The sequence below is a fragment of the Eucalyptus grandis genome, chromosome 4 (assembly GCF_016545825.1).
Source record: "Eucalyptus grandis isolate ANBG69807.140 chromosome 4, ASM1654582v1, whole genome shotgun sequence".
Taxonomy (NCBI): domain Eukaryota; kingdom Viridiplantae; phylum Streptophyta; class Magnoliopsida; order Myrtales; family Myrtaceae; genus Eucalyptus; species Eucalyptus grandis.
This window is the reverse complement of record NC_052615.1, coordinates 4,767,846-4,793,498: the sequence shown is the minus strand read 5'-3', so window position 1 is coordinate 4,793,498 and position 25,653 is coordinate 4,767,846. Positions and strand designations below refer to the sequence as shown.

The 25,653-nt window shown below is 37.7% G+C and overlaps 1 protein-coding gene across 4 annotated transcripts; it reads left to right on the top strand.

The window, feature by feature from the left end:
• LOC104442512 (ABC transporter C family member 12-like) lies at positions 1–25,161 on the top strand. 4 transcript variants are annotated; one of them, XM_039311296.1, is made up of 28 exons: positions 1–189; positions 611–1,019; positions 1,704–1,888; positions 2,332–2,371; positions 2,581–2,737; positions 3,146–3,260; positions 3,354–3,434; positions 3,559–3,583; positions 3,933–3,989; positions 4,582–4,647; positions 4,972–5,046; positions 5,147–5,254; positions 5,427–5,561; positions 6,178–6,284; positions 6,365–6,458; positions 7,072–7,239; positions 8,225–8,365; positions 8,904–9,104; positions 9,195–9,293; positions 9,376–9,528; positions 10,011–10,372; positions 10,918–11,098; positions 11,426–11,749; positions 12,507–13,263; positions 22,168–22,289; positions 23,249–23,494; positions 23,770–24,199; positions 24,462–25,161. In XM_039311296.1, the coding sequence occupies exons 2-28, from the start codon at positions 687–689 to the stop codon at positions 24,554–24,556; spliced, it is 4,857 nt and encodes a 1,618-aa protein (XP_039167230.1). In that variant the 5' UTR covers positions 1–189; positions 611–686; the 3' UTR covers positions 24,557–25,161. The 4 variants fall into 4 exon arrangements, with proteins under 4 accessions (XP_039167230.1, XP_039167229.1, XP_039167228.1 ...); XM_039311295.1 differs by having other exon boundaries at positions 488–1,019; XM_039311294.1 differs by having other exon boundaries at positions 1–236; positions 488–1,019.
• The last annotated feature ends 492 nt before the right edge of the window (positions 25,162–25,653 follow it).

Genomic DNA, 25,653 nt, shown 5'->3' with positions numbered 1-25,653 from the left:
TCTCGTTTCAGCTCATGTCAGGGGGTTGCCGCCATAAGCGGCGACGCATGCATAGCGCCAAATGTTCTTGCCTGTCTCGGACCTCTTTTCCTTATTTCTTTCATCCTCTTTCCTCTTTTTCTTTCATTCCCTTTTTCTTGGTGATGATTGATCTGCCTTTGACGGCCGATTTCACAATCAATCACTCTGGTTGGCTCGCTGTTCTTCCTCGTTTGTCATTTCGTTAGGGGCGATTGGTTGGTACTTTGTTTAAAATCAATTGGAGTTCTAATTTCTATTGGGTCATAGCTCAAAGCGTTGCTTCGGTGATTGAGGGCATTTTAAAGCTCAAGTCGAGGAAAAGATTAACTGGGTTTTTAGTTTGGAAAAAAGTGCAATGGACTGTGACTTTGCTAGCATTGCAATCTTCAATGGACTGTGACTTATTGTGATTTTTGCCATAGTGGGTTTTCTTTCTTGACTTCTTTTAATTCCAATTTCCCTGCAGTATTCATTATGAGTGTTTCTGAACACGTGCATTGATTCGGGGGAAGTTTTTGCTTAATGAGACTTCTGCGTGGATATTTGCAATGCTAACTGAAGCAGTTGTGATGGACTCTCGCTGTTGTAGGAAAGGATTCATTTCAATTGGAAAGCAAAGAAGCACTTACTTGAACTGACAACGGATACCTTACTTGATCAATAAGATGGTTTTCGAGCCGTTGGAGTGGTATTGCCGGCCGGTGGCAAATGGGATTTGGGCAAGGAGCACAGACAGCGCCTTTGGTGCGTTCACACCTTGTGCTGTGGATTCCTTGGTCATTTCCATATCTTATTTGGTTCTTCTGGGCCTCTGCTGCTACCGAATTTGGTTGATCAAGATGACCTCAAAAGTCCAGAGATACCATTTGAGGTCAAAATGCTACCACTCTATGTTGGGATTGCTTTCTTTTAACTGCACTGCTGAGCCTGTGCTGAGGTTGGTGATGGGCTTTTCGGTTTTCAGTCTGGATGGTCAGACTAGCCTCCTTCCATATGAGGTAGAAATTTACTGTGTCAAAAACCTAGTTTCAACTCTCCAACTTTCATGAGATATTTCTTAGTTTGATGGACACTCTTGGTTTGCTGGTTATTTTGTTTAATGTGTGGTCATGCACATCGACAGAGTCCCATATAGTAAGTCTTATTAGCAAACTTATATTTGTTAGCAAGTTGCTCAGCCTTAACAAAATAAGAAGGCATTAGACTGAAATTGTTCACTAGCACATTGACTCTCCTTTCTTTTTTCTGTTTCAACTGCCTTCTTTTGCAAGAAGATTGGCACCAGTCCTCGTGGGACTATGGCATTCCTCATCGCTGCAACATTCTGTGTAATGTTGAACTTAGTCTTTTGAGAAAATGATGAATTTAATGGAAAACATCCTTCTTTGCACATGTGAGTTTTTCCAACTTTCATTGGTTCCAAGTTTAACACTCTGAGTAAGCAATGACTACCATTTATAGTTAACTCTTAGATTCCACAACTCTGTTTCTGCTGCTGCCATAATGTGCATTTCAATGCCATTTGCCAACAAATGTCTGACCATAATAGTTTGCAATCTGTGTTATACTATGAGTCTTCAGATCTCCAGTCTGTAACAATCTCAAATGTTGCTGTTTTACATTGGCTGGCAAACTGAGAATCTAATTTATTTTGTAATCAAACCTCTTTTTCTCTTTGGCAGATGGTTTCATTAACCATAGAGTCTCTTGCTTGGTGCTCTATACTAGTTATGATTGGCCTAGAAATGCAAGTTTACATCCGGGAGTTCAGGTGCTACCTGCTGCTTGGACTCATTTATGTTCTGGTGGGGGAAGCCGTAATGCTTAATCTTATCTTCTTGATGAGAGACCACTATCAGCATCATAGGTTAGTTTTTATCCTTCAGCAGACATTTAACTATTCATACTTCAGACTGTATACATCTCATATTCGCCTACCCATACAGTTGAATGCAAGTAGAGAAATTAAATGTTGTTATTAAATGCTCTTTCTCTCTCTCTCTCTCTCTCTCTCTCTCTCTCTCTCTCTCTCTCTCTCTCTCTCTTCGAACTATGCCGATAGATGAAGTAGTCAAAACAATTAACTTTTCTACTGTTAAAATATCATCGCAGAAAGACATTTTGCAAGATTTTCCCATCCATCTCTGGCAATATGGGTAAATAGCTTCCTTAAACTGGTGCAGGCTGCTAGTAGTACTATTTCATTAAATAGCTTTCATATTGTTATAATGCATCATAATGTTCTAGAGTTTAAGATCCATAATAAGATGTTCTAGGGAGGACCTAATATCGATCTACTTTATCCTGCAGGTCTGCACTTTATCTGTATATCAGCAAGGTTTTTTGCCAGGTTACTTCTCTTTCAAAAAACTGTTACTCCAGAATCATCTGTTTATAACTTTCATAACCTTTTGATTAAACAGCACCTGCTGGGATTCATTAATTAATAGATTTGATGAGAACATTTGACAATTATTATATATTCTTTCTGTCCTTGGTCACCTTGATCTAAAGAACCCTGACTAAGACTTCTTCTTTTTTGTGCTTCTTTTCATGCAGGTTCTATTTGGGATTCTTCTTTTAGTTTATGTTCCAAATCTGGTTCCTTATCCGGGGTATACGATGATCCACACCGAGCCTCTTGATAGTGTCGAATATGAGGCTCTTCCGGGAGAGGAGCAAGTTTGTCCTGAAAGGCATGTCAACATATTTTCCAGTGAGTAATACCAGAACTTCATTTTTCTCTATCCAACAGTGCTCCTTATTTTCTATAAAACCAGACCAGTTCAGCTAGTCTTTATGCATTGACATATCGAACCGCTGCTTGTCGTTCTCCAATAAGCACAGATAATGAACTAATAATTTGACATTTTTACATTGTGTCTGCTTAATGAGTCCAATTTGCTTGTATTGCTTGCTTTCTGATGGTGGCATTTGTTGGTTCCCAGTTTGTGCATATCTCTTCCTCCCTGAAGCAAAATATAATTGCTTTGCTTGAAAATAAAAGTGAAATGAGACATGTCTTTGTGGGTCTCATGAGATCGAACATTGGATTTTGTTTAGTGTTTTGTTAATCAGCTCTCTCTCTCTCTCTCTCTCTCTCTCTCTCTTATCTCTTTTAAAGGGATATGCTTCAGCTGGATGACTCCACTTATGCGGCAAGGCTACAACAGACCAATCACCGAAAAGGATGTTTGGAAGTTAGACTCATGGGATCAAACGGAGACACTTTTTAAAAGGTTTTTGTCAGTCACTTTTCTTTAGCTGTATCGTGAACTTTGTGTGTATTCAGATGCAATTCTAAAGTGTCACAATCACATCTTATTTTGCAGATTCCAGAAATGCTGGGCCAAAGAGTCTCAAAGGCCCAAACCATGGCTTTTAAGAGCTTTGAACGGCAGCCTTGGGGGAAGGTCCCATTCTTCAAAACAATTTTGATTTGACCGTGCACTGACGTCTGTCCGTCATTATTCTGTAAGTTTCTTTGTTGTTTGAATGTTCCCCATCTCATGTTATTTGTTTCTGTTGCTTCTTCAGGTTTTGGTTGGGAGGCTTCTTTAAGGTATCATCCTTACCCGTCATGATCTAATGGAACACCATGTTCATTCCAAATTGTTCCGATTCCTTGGTTGTGGTGCATGGGTGCTCAATCAAATATTTTGACTTCTTTCCTGATAAGATGATCACATACTATGCATGCCTGTTACATAATAAGTTTGGTTGAGCTGAATAAAATTGATGAACCTGAAAGAAAAAAAGCATTTTCTATAAGGCTGGAATCTCTAAGGATTTGTCTTGTGCTTGAGCTTGAACGATCACTATAATAACGCTACTTCAAGAGCAATTTTTTCACTTCAATAAGCAATGCTCATTGGAAGCTTGGTAGCTCTTTCTGACAAGAATAACCACAGATTGGGACCGATCTTTCCCGGTTTGCAGGGCCCACATTGCTGAACCACCTCCTTCAAGTAAGTTGTTCCATGTCCCTCCCTCCCTCCCTCCCTCCCTCTCTCTCACAGATGAATGCGTAGGCATCAATTTTCAAGTCAATGCTGGACTCTACTTTTAAGATTTTGATGAAATCCTAGAATTGTGAATCTTTATATTCCAGAAATATGTGCTTCATTAGGGGAAATTGTATCCATGGACCTTCCTCTTCAATGATCAGAATATTGTTTGACAGGCCATCCTAGGATGGAAAACTTCAAAGATTGTTCACAGGGAGGGCAGACCCTGGCAGAAACAGGCTTAGCATGCTTTTCTTAGGGTAAAATGTCATTTTCTAGTAATCATTTGAGTGTGCTCCATGTATTATTGTGATAGAGAAGCTGCTCCAATATACATGGGACAAAGTGAACGGCAATGGCATAATAACTATAAGGACTACGTTTGGTTTAATGAGAATCTTATCGTTTTGTTTTATGGCATGTTGATCTTGATATATTCTGTGCAGAGACTGACCTTTTGTTTTTGTATTTCATTCAACATCATGGTGGATTATGTTAGACGCTCCAGGAATGGTTTTTTTTTTTCTGATGCCTCTTTCTTTGCAACGTGCAGTCAATGCAAAGAGGGGACCCTGCATGGATTGGTTACGTCTACGCCTTTTCAATTCTTGTCGGTGTGGTATGATCCTTTCTTTGTTTATTGTCGAAGTTTTGATTTATGTTAGGAGATAGAATCCTTTCATTCTAAGTTTGTGCACCGTTCATTTTTCATTGTACAATATATGAAGTAAATATAATTATCATCTTTGTAAATGGTAAACTCCCATGCTTATTGCATTTATCTCTAAAGTAAATTTGTCACCATGTGTCAATGCTGTCTGCATCATTTATCTGTGCCTCTGTGTGTTGGTTCTGATCCCATGATTGTGTCCTTTCATCAATAAGATATGTGAAAATTGCTGTTTTAGGATATGTTATTGACTTCTGCTTGGACTCTGTTCAGTCATTCGGTGTGCTTTGTGAAGCCCAGTATTTTCAGAATGCATTTCGGACAGGATTTAGGCTGAGGTCAACTTTGGTAAAACCTCTACCAGATGTGTATTAATCCTCAGTATCAGATGTTTAGTCTAGGTTGTGTAGGAGAGCAATTACCACAGCTTATTCAACCTAATTGGCAGGTGGCAGCCATTTTCCACAAATCCTTAAGACTCTCTCATGAGGGTCGCAAGAAGTTCCAATCTGGAAAGATAACAAACATGATAACAACAGATGCTAATGCACTTGAGGTGAGATTCTTACCTCAGACATGACTATGACATAGCTACCATAGTTCTCTTATTGTAACGTGATTTAGTTAAGTCAATGGTGACATCTTCCTTAGTTTCATATGCCCCACTTCTGATTTTTCCAAAGTAAACTTTCTGAAATACATCTTACATGATACCTGACCTTCTTCAGCAAATATGCCAACAACTTCACAACTTATGGTCAGCTCCATTTCGTATTGTCATTGCCATGGTTCTTCTGTACCAGCAATTAGGCATTGCTTCTCTGCTTGGATGTCTCATGCTTGTCCTCATGATCCCATTGCAAGTAAGATTGTGTTTTCTTATTCCCTTGAAAGTTTATCCTCACTATAACATCAGTACTGCCATATGTTCCATGATTAGTAACCATTTACCAATTTAAGCTAAAGTTATATATGCTAATATTTGTGCTGACTTGGAGGTCCCACTTCTCTTTAACTTTAATTGTTATGAAGGGCATTCTGATCTAGGTACTCAGCAGAGGTTGTTTATCCTCTGAACTTTCATATAGTAATGGTTGTATGGGACTGATATTGCTGATAGGCATATAATATTGGTGTGGTGCTTTGTGCTACAATGCACGCTTTAGGTAAGCCTAATCTGGTTGCTCAAGATATGAATGCAATTATATCTTATTGCCATTATGACCAAAGGATAATGGTCTAACATGTAAAGAGTTCCATGAGTCAAAATTAGTGGTGTCTACCGAATCTGCTTATTGCTCATTAAGAAATTCCCAGACTCACAACTTCTATATTATTCACCATAAGGTTAGTTAAATGAGGTTCTCTGTGCCACATTGTCCCTCTCAGCTCGTGGATTAACATTTATATCATGACGATTAATTGTCTATCTGTCAATCAATTAGTTTACTTGTTCTAATCTTTTCTATGGTGAACTAGACAGTCATAATCAGCAAAATGCGAAAACTCACCAAGGAAGGGCTGCAGTGGACTGACAAGAGAGTCAGCCTCATGAACGAAATTTTGGCTGCAATGGACACTGCGAAGTATGGGAAGCTTTGGCCCACATTCTCTATGGCTGTGTTCTTTTTATAACGACTGAAATTCATTGGAAAAATTCTTGCAGATGTTGTGTTTGGGAAAAGATCTTTCAATTTAGAGTTCAAGAAGTACGAAATGATGAGCTTTCATGGTTCCGTAGAGCACAACTTCTATCTGCGGTATGTACGTTTTCAAAATTTAGATGATCTTATGCCTGTTGATTGTGGAATTATCTTCTGTATTGACAGTTGGAATATTCTTGCTTTCCCCGATCAGTATAGAACACACATGTATGCGTCCACTCATATACATTCACACACGCACACATCCACACACAAATGTGCCGCGTGTGAGTGAGTGAGTTGGTGAGTGAGAGAGAGAGAGAGAGAGAGAGAGAGAGAGAGGTGTAAACTTCCCAACAGCAGTTAAAAGACTTTCATTTGTGCTCATGTGCTAGCAATTCAAATTCTCTATTTCTTTTCATATTGAGAGTAAGTGTACAATCAAAAAAAGTGATTGATCTACTGTGTCAAATCATCCATCTGGTCTTGGACTCCGTTAACCATTTGTGTAAGTTGAGTAGTCATAGACTTATACTAGCTGTTTGAATCAGCAGATTTATTACCAAAAACTGCAAGGAAAAATAGTCTCTATTTGTTTCTGAAGTAGCAGTAGACGCATGAATTTGGACCCTCTTTGTCACGCGGGCGGGATAGTTAATGAATGTGGCATTTTCTCTTCCATAATGCCAGATGGTTTTCTATTTGTCTGAGAGTTTAACTTTGGTGGCAGTTTAACAGCTTCGTACTAAACAGCATCCCCGTCATCATAACCGTTGTCTCATTCGGGACATTCACTTTACTTGGTGGGCATTTGACGCCAGCGAAAGCGTTTACATCACTTTCTCTTTTTGCGGTGCTACAATCTCCTCTGAACAGGCTACCTAACTTGATGTCTCAGGTTCTTTCACTTCATCCTACCCTCATTTCTGTATCTCTGTACTCAATAGAATAGTCTACTGATCCACCCCATTGTCAACATAACATGTGTCGTTATTATGTGGTTGGTGAAAATATCATTTTGCTTTTCCCCCTAATTGAGTACCTTGGATATATTGTATATTTAAGTATTAATTCATCTTGCTTTAGTGAAGAAGAATATAATTAACAATATTAAACTGCTAGAAAAATGAGATAGTGCGGAGAGTATTTGTTTGATAGGGGTATATTTGTCTATTTCTTTTATTATTTTATGTATGGCAGCAATAAGGGTGATATTGTAATTTTGGCCTCTTGGCTCTATTATAAATAGATAGCTTGGGGTCACATCGACCTAATCAACCATTCGGTTTAGTTTTTGTCTTTCAATAGATGGAATATCAATGGTGAGCTACAATTTTGGCCTCTTGGCTTTATTATAAAAAGATAGCTTGGGGTCAGATCAACCTAATCAACTACTCAGTTTAGTTTTTGTCTTTCAATAGATGGAATATCAATGGTGAGCTATGAGCTACAGTAGATCATCATACTGATGGGTTTGATTCTTTGAGTTGGACAATATGACATTCAAAAAGTGGACGATCATTTCTCATATACTACATTATTGTCCAAACTAAACTGGCAGTCCGGTTGTTGAAATAACATAAAATAGAAATTTAATGAGTTGAAGGTTAAACCTGTAATATCAATGTGATAATTGAAATGGAGGGCTAAAACCATGTTGTAATCACTAAATCTGTAACAGATTATCTCTTCAATAAACTTCTTTTACAATATTTCGAAAGTGGGAGTCAGAATATCCATTTTGTGCTTATTACGGTTTTTTACCTTTGCTTTCTCAAAGATGATAAATATTCTTCATCTTAGATTTGACAACCTTATTTTAACAGTGCTTGCGAACATTTGTATGTCATCTTTTAGTTTCCAATCGAACTTTTGTGTCCCAGTTTGTTACTGCAAATCTTTCCCTGCAACGTTTGGAGGAACTACTTTTAACAGAAGAGAGAGTTGTAGTTCCAAATCCACCGATTGAGCCAGGACAGCCAGCTATATCAATCAAGGATGGGCACTTTTCATGGGACTCAAAGGTCAAATAAACATATGCCTCATTCTCACAAAATTGCTTACCTTTTCCCTTTTCAATGTGAATAAACTGTTGACTTCAGTATGTATGAATTGTCTGGGTTTTAGGGGTTGTAACACCATCGACCATGCATTTATAAACAAAAATAACAACTGCCTGATTTGAAGCATAAATGCATCTTAGAAGTATTTCATGAACCCCGAAGTTAGTTGAGGCATAATCAAAATTTAAAGCACAGCTCATTGAACAACTTAAGCATGAATTCATGAGTTCATTCACAACTTCTACAAAGGTCACCAATCGTGGAAGGAAACTTGTGCTAATTTCTAGAGTGTAATTTTTTGGGTGAATTCACTCTTGCTAAATGTCTGAGAAGGCAAATAACTGAACTCAAAACTCAGAGGAGTGCGTCTCTTTTTCCATCATTTTTGAAATTTCAAGTTAATGTAACTATTTTATTCTCACTGATATAAATGGTGCTTTCCAATCTTTTGTTGCCATATCTTATTTCAACTGGTGGCTAAATTTTCAGCTAACTTCAGGTAGAAAAACCCACATTGTCAAACATCAATCTGGACATACCAGTTGGTAGCTTAGTTGCTATTGTTGGTGGTACTGGAGAGGGAAAGACATCTCTCATATCCGCGATGCTTGGGGAACTCCCTCCTATCTCCGATGCATGCATTACTATACGGGGAACCGTTGCTTATGTTCCTCAAGTGTCCTGGATTTTCAATGCCACTGTAAGTTGCACAGTGCCGGTTTTGTTTCTGTCAATGTTGGGAACAATATCATCATTTTGTTGTGTCCTAATCCCTAGTGTTGGATATTAGGTGCGTGACAACATATTATTTGCGTCTGAATTTGAACCAGAAAGATATTGGAAGGTGGTTAGAGTTACTGAACTGGAGCATGATCTTGATTTGCTTCCAGTTAAGTGGGACAGTGCTTTGCAAGATTGTCTTATTATCACAGGATGTGATCTGTTAATTATCTGTTTCAATCAATCTTCAGGGCCGCGATCTTACAGAAATTGGCGAAAGAGGGGTAAATATAAGTGGAGGGCAAAAGCAGAGGGTTTCTATGGCCAGGGCTGTTTACTCAAATTCAGATGTTTACATATTTGATGACCCTTTTAGTGCTCTGGATGCTCATGTTGGTCGACAGGTATGAAATTAATGATACAGGATATTAGTCATTTCAGATTATTACAGGTGTAGCAATTGATGTTATAGGGCTTCAACAATTACCTGTATACATGAAAAGCGTTTTATGTGAAGCATGCTCAAATGCTTAAATTAAACAAAGATAAGAATTCTGATGCTACAGTCCTGCCCTCAAGACAACTTGCTGTGATCAATCTTGGGATAATTGAAGCAATGTCTGCTAATTTCAAAGCTCATATGTATTTTCTGATTTAAGACTTCTTAATTTAAATTTAGATTTATCTATTATTGTTTTTGTTTCACCATTTTTTTATTAGTTGTTAAGTGGGGGGTATCTGAACTTTGGCTCAACTTATCTCCACATCTGAAGTGAACTTTAATTTCATATTTGTAGATCTTCCCTTCAGTAGGATCTCTTCTTTTAATTTTTAGAAATGAGGCCAATTCCTGTATTAACTTATACTAACCCACAGTCACCTACAGGTGTTTAATAGCTGTATCAAGGAAAATCTACGAGGGAAGACGCGAGTTCTTGTCACAAACCAGCTACATTTTCTTCCTCAAGTGGATCAAATCATTTTGGTTCATAAAGGAATGGTCAAAGAGGAAGGGACTTTTGAGGAGCTCTCTAGAAATGGGGTACTGTTCCAGAAACTTATGGAGAATGCAGGAAAAGTGAAGTTACAAACAGAAGAGGAGGAGAAAACATCCAAAGCAGGAGCTAACATTGTTAACGAAATGCCAAAAGATCAAGGCAATGAGAAGAAAGGTACAGGAGGGAAGTCGATACTTATTAAGCAAGAGGAACGGGAAACGGGTATCATGAGTTGGAAAGTCCTGATGAGGTAGTGAAATCCACGATATGAAGCCTTAACTTTTAACACTTAATGTATATACATGTTATTTACAAAAAAGACTTACTTTTGGATAAGAAATTCATGACCTAAAAACTTTGTTGGACTCAACAATGGAACTGGGGTTCAAATTAGCCAATTAAATGACCTCAAACGTGTTTCATTTCTCAAATGAAAAGTTCAGGAAAGTTCATGCTACTTTTAATACTGTATGGAGGCAATATTGATGTAGCGTAAGTTTGTGCTACCTTTGTTTCTCAGCTTCACTTGACATCACTGAAAATGTGGTCTCTAGGTACCTTTTCTTGTGATGCTTAGGTTTTCTCCACATGATAACTATGTGTCATTAAATGCTTATGAGCACCTACAGTTGATGGATGTGCTAATTCCTTTTTAGTGAAAACCAAAACTGTGTCTTGTGGGTAAACTGCTTTTTCCCCTCTATTTTTATTAGGACTCATAAATCTGGACCACATTGTATAGATTTACATAGCAATGTATGAACTAATCTTCTTTTTTGCTTAATCTATTTTCAGGTACAAAGGGGCATTGGGAGGCCTGTGGGTGGTGGCAGTGTTATTTATATGCTATATTTTAACTGAAGTTCTTCGAATTTCAAGTAGCATGTGGTTGAGTTTCTGGACAGATCAAAGCACTGCAGGGAACTACAGACCAGGATTCTACATATTGATCTATGCACTCCTGTCCTTTAGTCAGGTACGTCAATATTAAGTAGATAGATCTCTTAAGTTCACTATCTTTTCTGTAGTAGCTTGCACTTCTATGATTTCTTTCTTGATTATTGATGAAGTGGAAAAGCCATATTACCTCTTAGTCCTTGAGTTTGGATTACAATACCTAGTTCGTAATGCCGAAAGGTTAATGTAATTTTAATGAGAATCCAATACCATGAAACAGGCTACTTGCTAGCTCTGCTATATTTTTAGATTTCTGTGTTTTGGAGTCTTTGGTGGATGTGGGTATATGTCACCTGAAGGTATTTTTAGCAACTCCAGTGATGACTCCTGTGTTTCCATGAATCAGGTGACTGTGACACTGACTAATGCTTATTGGTTGATTATTTCGAGTCTTCATGCGGCAAAAAGATTGCACGATTCTATGCTCCAGTCTATATTAAGGGCACCGATGCTTTTCTTTCACACCAACCCTATGGGAAGAATAATCAACAGGTTTGCCAAGGATCTAGGTGACATAGATTGTAATGTTGCCCCACTTGTGAATAGGTTTATTGGCCAAGTCTGGCAGCTACTTTCAACCTTTGTGCTGATTGGAATTGTGAGCACAATCTCTCTTTGGGCCATAATGCCGCTCTTGATCTTGTTTTATGCAGCCTATCTATATTACCAGGTGAGCGCAGTCTTGTTTGGGCCCTAATGCTTTTTCATACAGGGTTATACTTGCTCTGCTACTTACAACAAGAATTGCCAAGCCTTGTCCCACTAAGTGGATTTGGCTATTTTCTTTTGCTATATAAGCTGACGATGTCATGTAGTATTTGCATTTTTTGGTGATGCTTGTGACACTACGCACCGGCATTTAGACGTTTCATAGTGGAAACTCTGAGACACAATTTCCATTATTCTTCTACAGTAGAAAGCAATACTTCCTTTTTCCTTTATATGAAACAGTGACTAAGTATTAATCACAAATGGCTCAGAACAACATTTTCTTTAGCCATCCTTTTGTCATTTTTTGGTAGAGGGGGTGCTAATAATCAAGGATAACAATAGATTATTTTAATTGCTCGACAGCATTACACCTCTTCTTTGGGAAAAGGAGTGTCATATAACTTTTGAATTGATAAATTGAGTATCATAACTTTTTAAAATATTCACCACAAGTGTCATGCAATGTTGGACTTCCGGCACTTGGGTTAATATTTTTGAAAAGTCATGGCATCAAGCGATCAATTAAAAGTTATAACACTCAAGTGATTGAAAAAATAGTTATGGCAATCAAGTAAGTACCGTATGGAAGTTACAGCATTTATGGTGTCTTTATCCCCCTCTTGTTCTAAAGCACGATTCGTCCTCTACACATAGCCGAGTCCTTGGGAAGTTTGGATATAATTGTCCTTTAATTGTTTGCCTTGTGTTGTCAACAGACTACATCTCGTGAAGTGAAACGCTTGGATTCAATCACTAGATCTCCAATTTATGCACAATTCGGAGAAGCATTGAATGGCATGTCAACAATATGTGCATACAAAGCACATGATAGATTGAGCACCTTTAATGCCAAGGCCATGGACAATAATATCAGATTCACCCTTGTCAATATTAGTTCCAACCGTTGGCGCTCCATTAGGTTGGAGACTCTAGGAGGCATAATGATCTGGTTGACCGCAACGTTTGCAGTGATGCAGACCAGAAAAGCAGAAAACAGAGCAGCGTCTGCTTCAGCTATGGGCCTCCTCCTCAGCTACACTTTGAATATAACGAACCTTATGAGTGGTGTTCTGAGACAAGCAAGCGGAGCTGAGAATAGTCTAAATGCCGTAGAGCGTGTGGGTGTATACATAGAGTTGCCTTCCGAGGCTCCAGCTATAATAGAGAACAATCGGCCCCCTCCTGGTTGGCCTTCATGGGGATCAATGAAATTTGATGATGTGGTCCTTCGTTACAGACCTGAACTTCCTCCCATCCTGCATGGATTGTCTTTTACGGTAGCGCCCTGTGAGAAGCTGGGAATAGTCGGAAGAACTGGTGCTGGAAAATCTAGCATGATAAATGCATTGTTCCGAATTGTCGAGCTGCAAAAAGGAAGAATCTTGATTGATGGATGCGACACTTCTAAAATAGGACTGGAAGATTTGCGGAAAGTCCTTGGCATCATACCTCAATCACCAGTTCTTTTCTCAGGTAGGTACTGTGAAATTCTTTTATCACCCTAACTTGTTTCTTATAATAGCTTCATTCTTCCCTCCCCCGTTTCCCTCAACCTCTTTGATATTCCATAGGAAATTCTGCATGCTTTTCCAGTCTTCTTACTGGTTGATATTGCTATGTCCTCAAACTAGTACATAGCTGAGGGTTCTCGCTCTTTCTTATTATGTCCAATATTGGATCTCCGGAACTTTTTTACTCATTGGAGCAAGCGTCGATTCACAAGAGCTACTTGCCCTTGTTGCAGTCCAATTCTTTACCCAACTACTATGGGGTGATTGCTTCCTTTTGACATGAACAATCCAGCTCACCAGTCCTGATTAGTTCAAATATCTGTGAGAGGGTAAAGTAATTGTGTTATTATGTAAAGTTCAACTTATAGATTAGTAATCAGCAACAAAATAAGCCCTAAATGTCTTAAAGGCTACTTTACCCTTTACATTTCTAACACTCCCCCTCAAGTTGGAGCATGGATATTAATCATGCCCAGCTTGTTACAAATCCTCCTATTACCCAGAGGTTTAGTAAAGATGTCTACAAGTTGTTCACTACTTCAAATGTGATTGGGAAGGATCGCTTCGCTCTGCAACTTCTCTTGAATAGAATAACAGTCAACCTCAAATGTATTCTGTTCCCTCAAGAAACAAAGGGTTGGAAGCTATATGCACTACATGGTATTTCACATGTCACTTCTGCCATGGCTCTATATTATAACTCAGCACTAGAGCAGACAATGACACTCTTTAACATACTCTTCCATGATTCCATATTTCCTCCAATCAAGTTACAATAGCCAATGGTTGATTTTCTATCATCTAGACATCTCGCCAATCAACATAAGAGAATCCTTCAACTCTACTATGATCATTGTTTTGATAAACAATTCCTTTGCATGGAGCATTCTTCAAGTACCTCAATATTTGACTAACTGTATCCAAGTGAGATGTATGAGGGGAAGAGAAAAAACAAGCTATCACACTAACTGGAAAGGTAATGTCTAGTTGAGTAACGATGAGATAATTGAACTTAACTACTAGTCTTCTGTATCTCTCAAGATTATTAAGAATCTCTCCTCCCTTAGTAACCAGTTTAACCCCTTTTTCCATAGGTGAATCAAGAGGCTTTGATCCTAACATACTTGTCTCAGTGAGCAAATCCAATACATATTTTTGCTATGACTGAACAATACCTTTTAGTCACTACGTGACCTCAAGTCCTTAGTTTGAAACAATTGCTGAAGATAGATCTTAGTATAGCTATACCAACTAAGTCATCTCTTTGATAATAATATCATCAACATACACAATCAAGAATAGTTTGCCTCTCGCTAACTATTTATTAAAGAGAGACCATTTCCACATCTAGATAGTCCAAAAGAAAGTATAACCTCAAAAAATCTCCCAAACCATGCTTGTGGGGATTTCTTCAAGCCATACAATGACCTTTCTAATTTGCAAACCAATTGCCCCCCCAGAGCAATAAACACCAAATGTTGCTCTATATGAATTTCTTTATGAAAAGTACCCTGCGAGAAATCATTCTTGACATTAAATTGAAACAAGGGCCAGTTATACGTGGCAGAAGAGAGATTAAAATACAAATAGAAGTATGGCAACATGAGAAAAAGTTCTCAGATAGTCAACCCCCACACACTTGAGCATATCCTTTTGCAACAAGCCTTGCTTTTAAATAAGCAAGAGAACCATTGGGATTGACTTTCATAGAATATAGCCATCGACAACCAATAATAGTTTTGCCTAAAAGAAGTACCAATTCCCAATTTTGATTAACTTGGAGGACCTCTAATTCTTGTACTATTATTGTCCTCTAGCTAGAGCTTTGTAATGCCTTGACCACAAACTTAAAATTGGAAATTGTTTAATAGTAGATAAAAAGGACTGAAAAGAAGACATTGAAAAGTATGAGATTAAGTTTGCAATAGAATGTTGAGTATAATCACATGTACCTTTGCTATGAGCAATAGGGAGATCAAGATTAGGTATAAGAGGAGGTTCAGCTAATGGTGGATTTGGAACGAAAGATGACATAGTGGTGATAGGAGGAAGGGGGAGTAGTAGCTACCCGAGGATGCCGAGTATAATCCTGAAGAGCAAGTGGTTCTTCTGTAGACACGGTAGCTACCCGAGGATGCCGAGTATAATCCTGAAGAGCAAGTGGTTCTTCTGTAGACACGGTAATAGATGATCGAATAGTGGTCACACATTAGTCTTCATCGAACTCAAACACAGTAATTGGAATATCGTGATAAGAAGTAAATTCAAAAGATGAAACATTAGGGGTTATAAAGTATTTTCTCAGTAATGGAGAATAGCAACGATATCCCTTTTGAATAGGTGAATAACCCAAAAGCACACAAATGATAGCCTTGGGATCAACTTTTCATACTCTAGGTCGATGATCATGAATAAGTTATCATAACCAAAAATTCAATGTGGTCAGACAAATAGTGACTCATTTGGAAGCAAAGTAGAAAATGGAATACCACCTCCCAAAACAAAAGAAGACATGATTAATGAGATAGCATGTAGTATGGACAACATCAGACCAAAAGGTTTGGAGACCTTCAACTCAAACAACATGGATATAATAAATTTCAAAAAATGTATATTCTTTCTTTTAGTAACACCATTCTGTTATGGTGTGTTAGGATAGGAAGATTTATGGATCATAACATGTTAAGAGTCCTTTACCAAAAAAAAAAAAAAAAAAAACATGTTAAGAGTCATAAAATTAGAAAAAGGATGTAGAAAAGTATTACTTAGCATTATTAGAACGTAAAACTTTAACATACACACTAAATTGAGTATGAATTCAAATATAACTGTATGAAATATAGAAAAACAATTATGAACGATTTTTTCATTAGATATAACCACTTGACTTCGCAAAGTCATGAACAAAAGGAATAAAATATCTGAAACCTAAATTGAAAAACCACGACACGAATCCCAGATATCTGAATGAACTAACAAAAGAGGAGACGCCACTTGTTTGTTGACTCGAGGTAGGTAACTAGTATGATGTAATTTGCCAAGTTGACATGACTCATATTCTAAACTTGAAAGTGACTAAAAACTAGAATTTAACTGTAGAAAAGAATCTGTATTTTCTCATATCATCATTGAGTGATTACACGGTATATATATACAATAATAGATGACCTAAATTGGGTGAGAAAATCAAGAATAGAGGACCTAATCTTTGTCAGTAGCTAATTTACAGCTAACAAAATCAGATCACATAATCAAATCGAATCAAATAATATCACATAATATCCCAAATGATTTGGGAGAGATTATAGGAGATTTTCAAACACTCCCCCTCAAGTTGGTGAGTGAATATCTTCCATGCCCAACTTACTGATAATCTCCTGAAATCTTGACACTAGTAGACCTTTGGTCAGGACATTTGCTAGCTGATCTTTGCTAGGAGTTTAGGGAGCATTGATCAAACTGGATATAAGCTTCTCCTTTATAAAATTCCTATCTATCTCAATATGCTTGATTCGATCATGCTAAACTGGATTGTGAGCAATGTTGATTGCTAAATTATTATCACAATAAAGTCTTATAGTTCCTTCGTGTTCCACTTTGAGGTCTTCAATTACAATCCTGAGCCACAAAAGTTCACATATCCCATTCGCCATTGTCTTGAATTCAGCTTTTGCACTCAATTTAGCAACCACATTTTGTTTGTTACCTCCAAGTGACAAGATTTTCCCTTAAAAAAGTGTAATAACCAGATGTGGACCTTCTATCTATTGGTGACCTAGCATAATCTGCACAAGTATAGACTTCAAGATTCAGCTTGTCACTCTTTTTAAATAATATACCTTTTCCAAGAGTAGCTTTGAGATAGTGAAGAATCCGGTAGACAGCTTGCATATGTTCTTCTTAAGGATCATGCATGAATTGACTTGCAACTTCCACAACATAGGCTATGTCTAGCCTAATATGAGATAAATAAATAAGCCTTCCTACTAACCTTTGATATCTCCCTTTATCAACAATGACACTCTCTCCGTGTCCATCCATTTTATGGTATGCATCAATAGGAGTGCTCACCGCATTGCTATTGAGACATCCTGTTTCCTTGAGAAGATCAAGTATATACTTCATTCGGGATATAAAAATACATTTCTTAGAGTAGGTCATCTCAATACTAAGGAAGTATCTCAACTTTCCAAGATCTTTGATCTCAAACTGTTGAGCAAGATTGCTCTTAAAAGACTTTTGTTCAGCTTCATCATTACTAGTCACAATTATATCTACATATACAAGTAGAGCTGTGACCATACCTTCATTTGAATGTTTGATGAATAGGGTGTGATCCCCTCTACTGGGCTTGTAACCCATCTCAAGTATCGCCTTTGTGAACCTTCCAAACCAAGCTCTTGGGGACTGTTTGAGACCATATAGAGCCTCTTTAAGTCTACACACCTTATTGTTTTCAAAATCCTCGTCAAAACTTGGCGGAGGCTCCATAAAGACTTCATTCTCCAAATCTCCATGTAGAAACGCGTTCTTCACATCAAATTACTGTAAAGACCAACCAAAATTAGCCACAAAAGAAAGTGATATTTGTGCTGTTCATCTTTTCTACTGGTGCGAAGGTCTCTTGATAATGCACCCCATGGGTTTAGGTATACCCTTCTGCGACCAACCTTGCTTTATACCTCTCTAAGGTGCCATCAATTTTGTACTTAGGGGTATAAACCCATTTACATCCCACTGGTTGTTTGTGTTTGGGTAAAGTCACAACTTCTTATGTATCATTTTTCTTTAATGCATTCATTTCCCCCGTCATAGCTTGCATCCAATTCCTATTCTCAAAAGCTTCATGTACCGAGTTAGGAACAGAACTTGAATTAAGAGCAGTAATAAAGGCTTTATGTTGAGTAGATAATTTATGGTATGACACAAATTGGGAGATAGGGTGTTGGGTACATTTCCTGGTAGCTTTTCTTAAGGCAATAGGTGAATCCAAATCACTTAACTTAGGTTCATTAGAAGAAGAGAGTGATTTTATTACCTGATAACGGTTCGGATAACGGGACTTGATTCAGTTCCAGATTGAGCTTCATCCTTCTTAAGTAAACTTGCAGTATAGTTGGTTCATTCTTAGGAGGACTAGATGAAAATGATGATGAACTAGGCAGAGGACTTGATGTGAAACTAGGACTGGTCAGAGGACTCAATGGACTTGTTGAAGGACTAGGTGGACTAAAAAGATGTTGCTGTTGAAAATATTCAGTGTGAAGTTTGTGAACTTGCAAAACATCATCATATTTCGTTTCCTTTGAATAATAATGGTAGAATTTCAACACCATTCTCTCTTATCCATACTGATATGTGAGGTCCCTCTAGAATTGCTAATTTTAGAGGAGCTAAGTGGTTTGTCTTTTTTATTGATGATTGTACTCGAACTACATGGTTATATCTTATGAAAGACAATTCTAATGTTCAATCTCTTTTTCAAAACTTTCATAAAATAATAGTCAATCAATTTGGAGTGTCAATTAGGAGACTTAGGTCTGATAATGGGAAATAAATAAGTATCTTGACCATTTTTTCTAAACTCAAAGGTATTATTCAGGAGTCTTCCTGTGTTGATACCCCTTAACAAAATGGAGTATTCGAAAGAAAAAATAGGCACCTCCTAAATGTTACTCAGGCTCTTCTCTTTCAAATGTCTGTTCCAAAACATTTTTGGCGGGAAGCTCTTTTAACTTCAACATATCTTATTAATCGGGTTCCTTTCAAAACCTTAGGAAATAGAAGCCCCTTACAGCTCCTGTCTCCCTTTAATCTTGATGTCTCCCATAAATATCACATTTCCCCTCATGTCTTTGGCTGTGTTGCATTTGTGCGTATTCATAATCATAACTGAAACAAACTCGACCCTCGTGCTCTAAAGTGTGTCTTTATTGGGTATATGCTAATACTAATAAATGTTATAAATGTTATGACCCTTTAACATGTTGAGTTTTTATCTTGATAGATGTCACTTTTAATGAAAACCAATTGTTTTTTACTTCCCACCACTATCTTCAGGGGAGACTCCTAATGAAGATAGTGGGTTTGAACCACTGCCTTCACTACTTAGTGCGTCGCTCAATGCTACTTCGTTCAATCCAACTTTGTCTCCTTCATGTCGAGTTGGATTGATTTTGAACAGAGGACCCTGTTTGGTTGGAGTAGCCTTCCCTAAATCTTCCATTCCAGCAACTTTAAGGACAGATTATAGGAGGAGACTAAGAAGGGATCGAGAGACAAGGGTGGTTATCACACAATTGAAGGCCAGCAATAAGGCTGGTTAAGTAAGCAATAAGGCTGAAACAGAATAGCAGTTATAAAGCTGAAAAAAGGGCTCCAATGAAGCAGTAGTAGTGGAAAAGAAACAGAGGCAAGGAATATACATCAGAAAACCAGGCCCTAATACCATGTAGAAAAGAATCTGTATTTTCTCATATCATCATCGAGTGATTACATAGTATATATATATACAAGAATATATGACCTAAATTAGGTGAGAAAATCAAGAATAGAGGACCTAATCTTTGTCAATAGCTAATTTACAGCTTACAAAATCAGATCACATGATCAAATCAAATCAAATAATATCACATAATATGCCAAATGATTTGGGAGAGATTATAGGAGATTTTCCAACATTAACTTTTGAAGACTGTGTAGAGAAGGATGACCAAACTGACAATGGATATGATGTAGGGATGCAACACTCAAGCATGAAAGGGGATCTTCAAGCACATATAGCCCTCCGCCTCACGTCCTCTCCCTATTGTCCTCATTGTAGCCAGATCCTAGAAAATGCAAGAATTAGGGTAGAATGTGGACATTGAAATTTTTTGGTTAATTTACTAATAGACTTGAGGTTAAATGGAAATTGTGGAAGATAAAGCATTGAGAACAATGGCAATGAAAGAGTTAAATGAACTGTCTTGGCTCCCTTAACAGGTGATGATGATCCATTGGTTAGGGTAACTGTGGATGTAGATGGAGTAAGAGAGGAAAATATACTTCAAAGACCTGACACGTGATCAGAAGTTGCAGAATCAATGATCCAAGGACGAGAAGCACTTGAAAGACATGCATTGGCATTGCCTGTTTGTACCAAAGTAGCAGTGGAAGAAGTAGGTTGTGAAATCTGAAATTGGTTGTACCAAGCAAATTTCTCATTTGACATAACCATTACCTTTCCAACTGAAGATTGTGGAGAAGAGTCAGTACCAAATGCAGTATTTGCAAACTGTTGTTGCTGCCCAAGTCTCTCATATAACTTGTAGCAAATTTTTTGAGTATGACCAGCTTTGCCTCAATAATGAGAAGTTTGTGTGGCCTCTGAGTTATTAGTTGACATGTGGGATTGTTTATAAAATTGCTATTGGCCTTGGCCGCTCCTTGTTATTGGGCCTTGGCTACCATGTCTACTATATCCTCCACATTTTCCTCCATCACTCCTACCACTACTAGTTCGAGAGTAGGACACGAAGCTGAATTATCTACTATAAATAAGGTTTCCTGAGAAGACTTTTGAGTTGCCCGAAAAACCTGAGCAAACATATCTGTGAGAGATGCAATAGTCTCTCTATGAATCTAAGACCTAACAATTTCATATTCAGGACATAGGAATCCTATTATAGCCAATTGTTCTCTCTGAAGTTGCATTTACTAAACATTCGCTGAATTTGGGAGATAGCATTCAACTCCTTTATATCCTCTTAAAATTGGCAAAGTATTGCATATTAGAACATTGCTTCCCTTTAGATTAGTTAAACTTTTGCATTTAAAAAAAAAATTCTCTTAATAGTTCTCTAATTGTGTCAATATGAGTTACTAGATCAATAACATCCCAAGTTGCATAATCCTAGGGTTTATGCTCAATCAAGTGTTTATGCTAATTCCTACTTGTCAAAGTAAGCTTCACAATTTTCTTCCATTAATGAAAATTAGCACTACGATCAAGCTTCTTGTTGGTAATTTGATTAGAAGAAGAGGAAATCACCTCAGTTATCACATTATTACTCTTCTTAGGATCACCCTTACTTTTACTCTTTGCAGGATCACCCATTCTCCAATAGTAATAAGGAAATTCTCACAATATTGTCCTTCGGGCAACTCAATCTCAACAGTTCAATAATCCACCACAATCAAAAATATATCACCACATAAAAGAATCTCCACAACCCACAAACACCACCAATCGAGAGACCATAACTAGATTAATTGAACACCCACAAGCTGTTCGTAGAGGGCGGTGATGCTGGCCTGGGGGTTTGTAGGTGGTTCCTGTTGTTGCCTTGGGTAGTCTTGGCTTTTAGCCTGTTTTCTTTCCTTGTTTGCTGCTGCTTTGTTTAGCGGCTGCCTTTTACATTTGGCTCCCTTCCACTCACTCTGACTTGTTGTCTTGTTGAGTGCAAGTTTTGTGGTGCCGGATCTTGTGTATATTGTTGGTTTGAAGCTCAACATATTATTACCTTTACCCAAAAAAAAAAAAAAAAAAAAAAAGGCATAAAGGTCCTAAAGACTACTTTACCCCCCTTTTTTTTTGGTAAGTGACTACTTTACCCTTTATACTTCTATGATTCTTAATTCACTGTCCTCCTGATTTGGTTTAGTTCCAATGAATTTTCTGGATAAAAAATGACTGATTTTCCTTTTATGTGCTGTCCGATATTTCATGTGAAAATGGCTATAGAATGGATCATAACTGCATACATTGAATTCATTACTGTGGACTGAGAAGCATCTACAATATACCAAAAAGAAACTTTAGATTCCATTATTTATGGAGCCAAATGTCATCTCTAATAGTTTCTTTCTTTTCAATTTTGTGTAGGAACTGTGAGATTCAATCTTGACCCCTTCAATGAACATAATGACGCTGACCTCTGGGAGGCTCTGGAGAGAGCATATTTGAAGGATGTTATCCGGAGGAACTCTTATGGTCTGGATGCTGAGGTAGGCTTGCAATAAAGTTAATAGATGTAAAATGTTGATGAAGGGATCATTGCAGTTCCTATTAAATTCAGGTTTATGTAATTGAAACTATCGGAAGTTACCTAACAATGTTTGAGATTAAGATATTTAAGTCAAGAAAATTGTCTTGTGAAGGACAAGGATTGTTAGACGTTGTCTAAAGCATGCAAGAATTGAGATAGTGATGAGAACACCTGACTAGATTAATACCCTTTGGCAGAGGGAAGAGAGAAATTAAGTTGAACTGATACAAGGCAAGTTACATGGATTAAATGTTCAGCTAAAAAGTTTGACGTGCATATGCAATAGATTCTCAGCGAAGCACTATCCGGAAGAAACAAAGATATTTATCCTATACTTTCAGGGGGGGAAAAATTATGTATCTAAAATTAGCATGGATGTTAAGACTTTTTGAAGTTAAAGGAGATGAGACAAGATTGGTGATAAATTAGTTGCTATGGTCTTCTATGTATGATTATAACTTGTTCTAATGCTCTGCTTGCACTATGTTTAGCTTATCTCACTGGAGAAGTCTCCAAAGCAAGACTATTCACAATATCTGCGGAATTTCCCTTAAATGAATGATATCCCTCCTTCTGAAGTAAATTATAGACTGCAGGGCAGAGTAAAAGAGCCATCATATCTGGCAAGGACTTGGTGGTGTAGTGGGCAGAGTGGTATAGACGTTGGGATTGTTTTACCGGCAAAAGATGGATCCCTTGTATTACGTTTTCTCAATACATAAAATATTGTAGTGTCTGAAGTCTTAACTGAAGTTGGGATGTCAATTTATATATATGTTTGGACTTTTCCATATGCAAGTGGCCGATGCTCTGCATTATTCTATTGGCTTTCAAAGGTATCCGTGGGTTCTTTCTTATAAGTTAGAAAGACGAAGCTAAAAATCTTCATATTATTGATGTTGGTTGTGTCCTGTAAAGGTTTCTGAGGGCGGAGAGAACTTCAGCATCGGACAGAAGCAACTGCTGTGTCTAGCTAGAGCATTACTAAGAAGATCAAAGATTCTTGTTCTCGATGAAGCAACTGCAGCTGTCGATGTTGGAACTGATGCTCTCATCCAGAAAACCATCCGTGAAGAATTCGACTACTGCACCATGCTCATCATCGCTCACAGGCTTAACACTATTATTGATACCGACCGAATTCTTGTGCTTGATGCCGGCCAAGTATGTTCTGACATTGCTATTCATCATGCACACATCAATACTAGCAAAAACTGCACACTAATGGTTTGTCATCATGGATATGTAAAAGTACTCTCATCTCTGAAGTATGATTATTGTGGCCCTTGACACTTTTGAAAATAAGAAGTGAATTAACCATCTCATTTGATTCAGCATACAAAGACTCCAATTCGCCAATGAACTATTCATGCATTTCAATGTAGCTGCGTTTCTACTTATTGTTGTATCGATTTCAGTGCTTTCAACTTTCACTTCAGGTAGCAGAACACGATACTCCAGAGAATCTGCTGTCAAATGAAGCAAGCGCATTCTCTAAGATGGTTCAAAGCACGGGTTCTGCCCATGCGCAGTATCTACACGGCTTAGTCCTCCAAAAGAAAGAGAGTAGTTTACGGATGGAAATGAAGCGTCTAGATAGTGAGAGACGACGATCGGCCTCTTCCTACTGGGCTGCCGCTGCCAACGTTGCTCTAGCAGTCAGCCTTAATTCCAACAATGCCCTACAGATTTTGAACATCGAGGACGATGACAACAGCAGTGACAACATCCTTAAGAGAACAAAAGATGCAGTTATAACCCTTCATGGCGTCTTGGAAGGGAAGCACAATGAAGACATAGAAAATGCTTTGTACCATTATCAAGTTCCTGCTGATAGCTGGTGGTCTGCTCTCTACAAGTTAGTTGAAGGTTCGTGCTTCATTCTTGGACATACCTTGTTCTATATTCTGCTTGCTTAAAGTCGTTGCATGAGATCGAGTACTTGAACCTTCAAAATATGCCGTTGTTCCTGCTTATAGAAGGATGGTTTTGCGAAAGTATTAAAGAAGAAATGACCAAAGATCATATGGTATCTACTTTTTTGTTTTGATGCGTCCTGTTTTGCATTTTCATGCATCCTGTTTTGCATTTTCATTCGCACATTGCGTCTAATTAATCATCCTTCATGCAGGTCTAGGTTTGATGAGCAGACTGGCTGACAGTAGATACGAACGACTAGAGCACAAGTTTGGGGACAACTCGGATTGGGATGCTGTGGAAATGTGATAAAACAAGTGGTGACGTCAACCCAATTCTTCACTTTTATTCAAAGGGTTTTGCACGTGAAGGTGAACACAGACATGGACAATATTCTTGCCGGCCTAAGCCCAAAATAAATAAAAATAACAATAATAATAAAGAGAAGAAAAAAATAAAAAATAAAAAAGATTATAAGGAAATTCCAAAATTATTAAAACATTATTAAAAAAATGTTTATATCAACGCCGGCCGCACCATATAGGACAGTCGGCCTCCCTGTCAGCGATTCCGGCAAAAATTAGTTGGATAGTTGATAAAAAGTTAAAAAATTTAGAATTAATTGGTCAAATTAAAATATTTAACTTAAATTGATACCAATGTAATAGGTTTAGGACATTTTTGGTATTTTTCCCAAAAAATATGCCACACTTGTTAATCTTCATCTATGTAAAAGCATCATAGCAGTGGAGAATAAACTTGGCTTCATGTATGGTCCAGGATTTGGAAGTTGTTTTCTACTAGCATTTATTCTATTTTTCGAGCAAGTTTTAGCATTGTATTTTCTCATTGTTATTGTCGATTAGCCCAACGTTGATAGAGAAAATGATTCTACACTAAATTAGGACTTCAAACTTTTTGTGGGGATCGTTTCCAAAATAGGTTGGTTCCCTACCTAAAAAGACAACATATTGAGAGAGAGTCTATATTAAGGGCTCCGATGCTTTTCTTTCAGATCAACCAAACGGGAAGAATAATCAGTAAGTTCTCAAAGGATCTAGGTGACAGATCATAAGGTCGACCAATGTGTTGATATGTCATGGGCCAATTCTGGCGGATACTTTTAATATTTGTGCTTATAGTGATTGTGAGCATGATGTCTTGGGGCCACAATGCCGCTTTTGTATTCTTTTATGCCGCTTATCTGTATTACTGGGCCATAATGTTTTCTTATGCAAAGTGATATGCTCTCTGCTACTTACAGCGACAATTGCCAGTCCTTGACCCCATAAGTGGGGTCGCCCTTTGTTTTCTGCTCTTTAGATGTTTCATGGTCAAAAGCATGAACACAATTTCCACAATCCTTCTACTGTGCTCACAAAGCAACATTTCGTTTCGTTTACGGA

Coding starts and splice junctions, on each gene's coding strand:
- LOC104442512 (XM_039311296.1), top strand. CDS start 687: ATGGTTTTCGAGCCGTTGGAGTGGTATTGCCGGCCGGTGGCAAATGGG. Junction 6,285..6,364: donor GCTGCAATGGACACTGCGAA/GTATGGGAAGCT, acceptor AAATTCTTGCAG/ATGTTGTGTTTGGGAAAAGA. Junction 23,495..23,769: donor TTGTGCTTGATGCCGGCCAA/GTATGTTCTGAC, acceptor CTTTCACTTCAG/GTAGCAGAACACGATACTCC.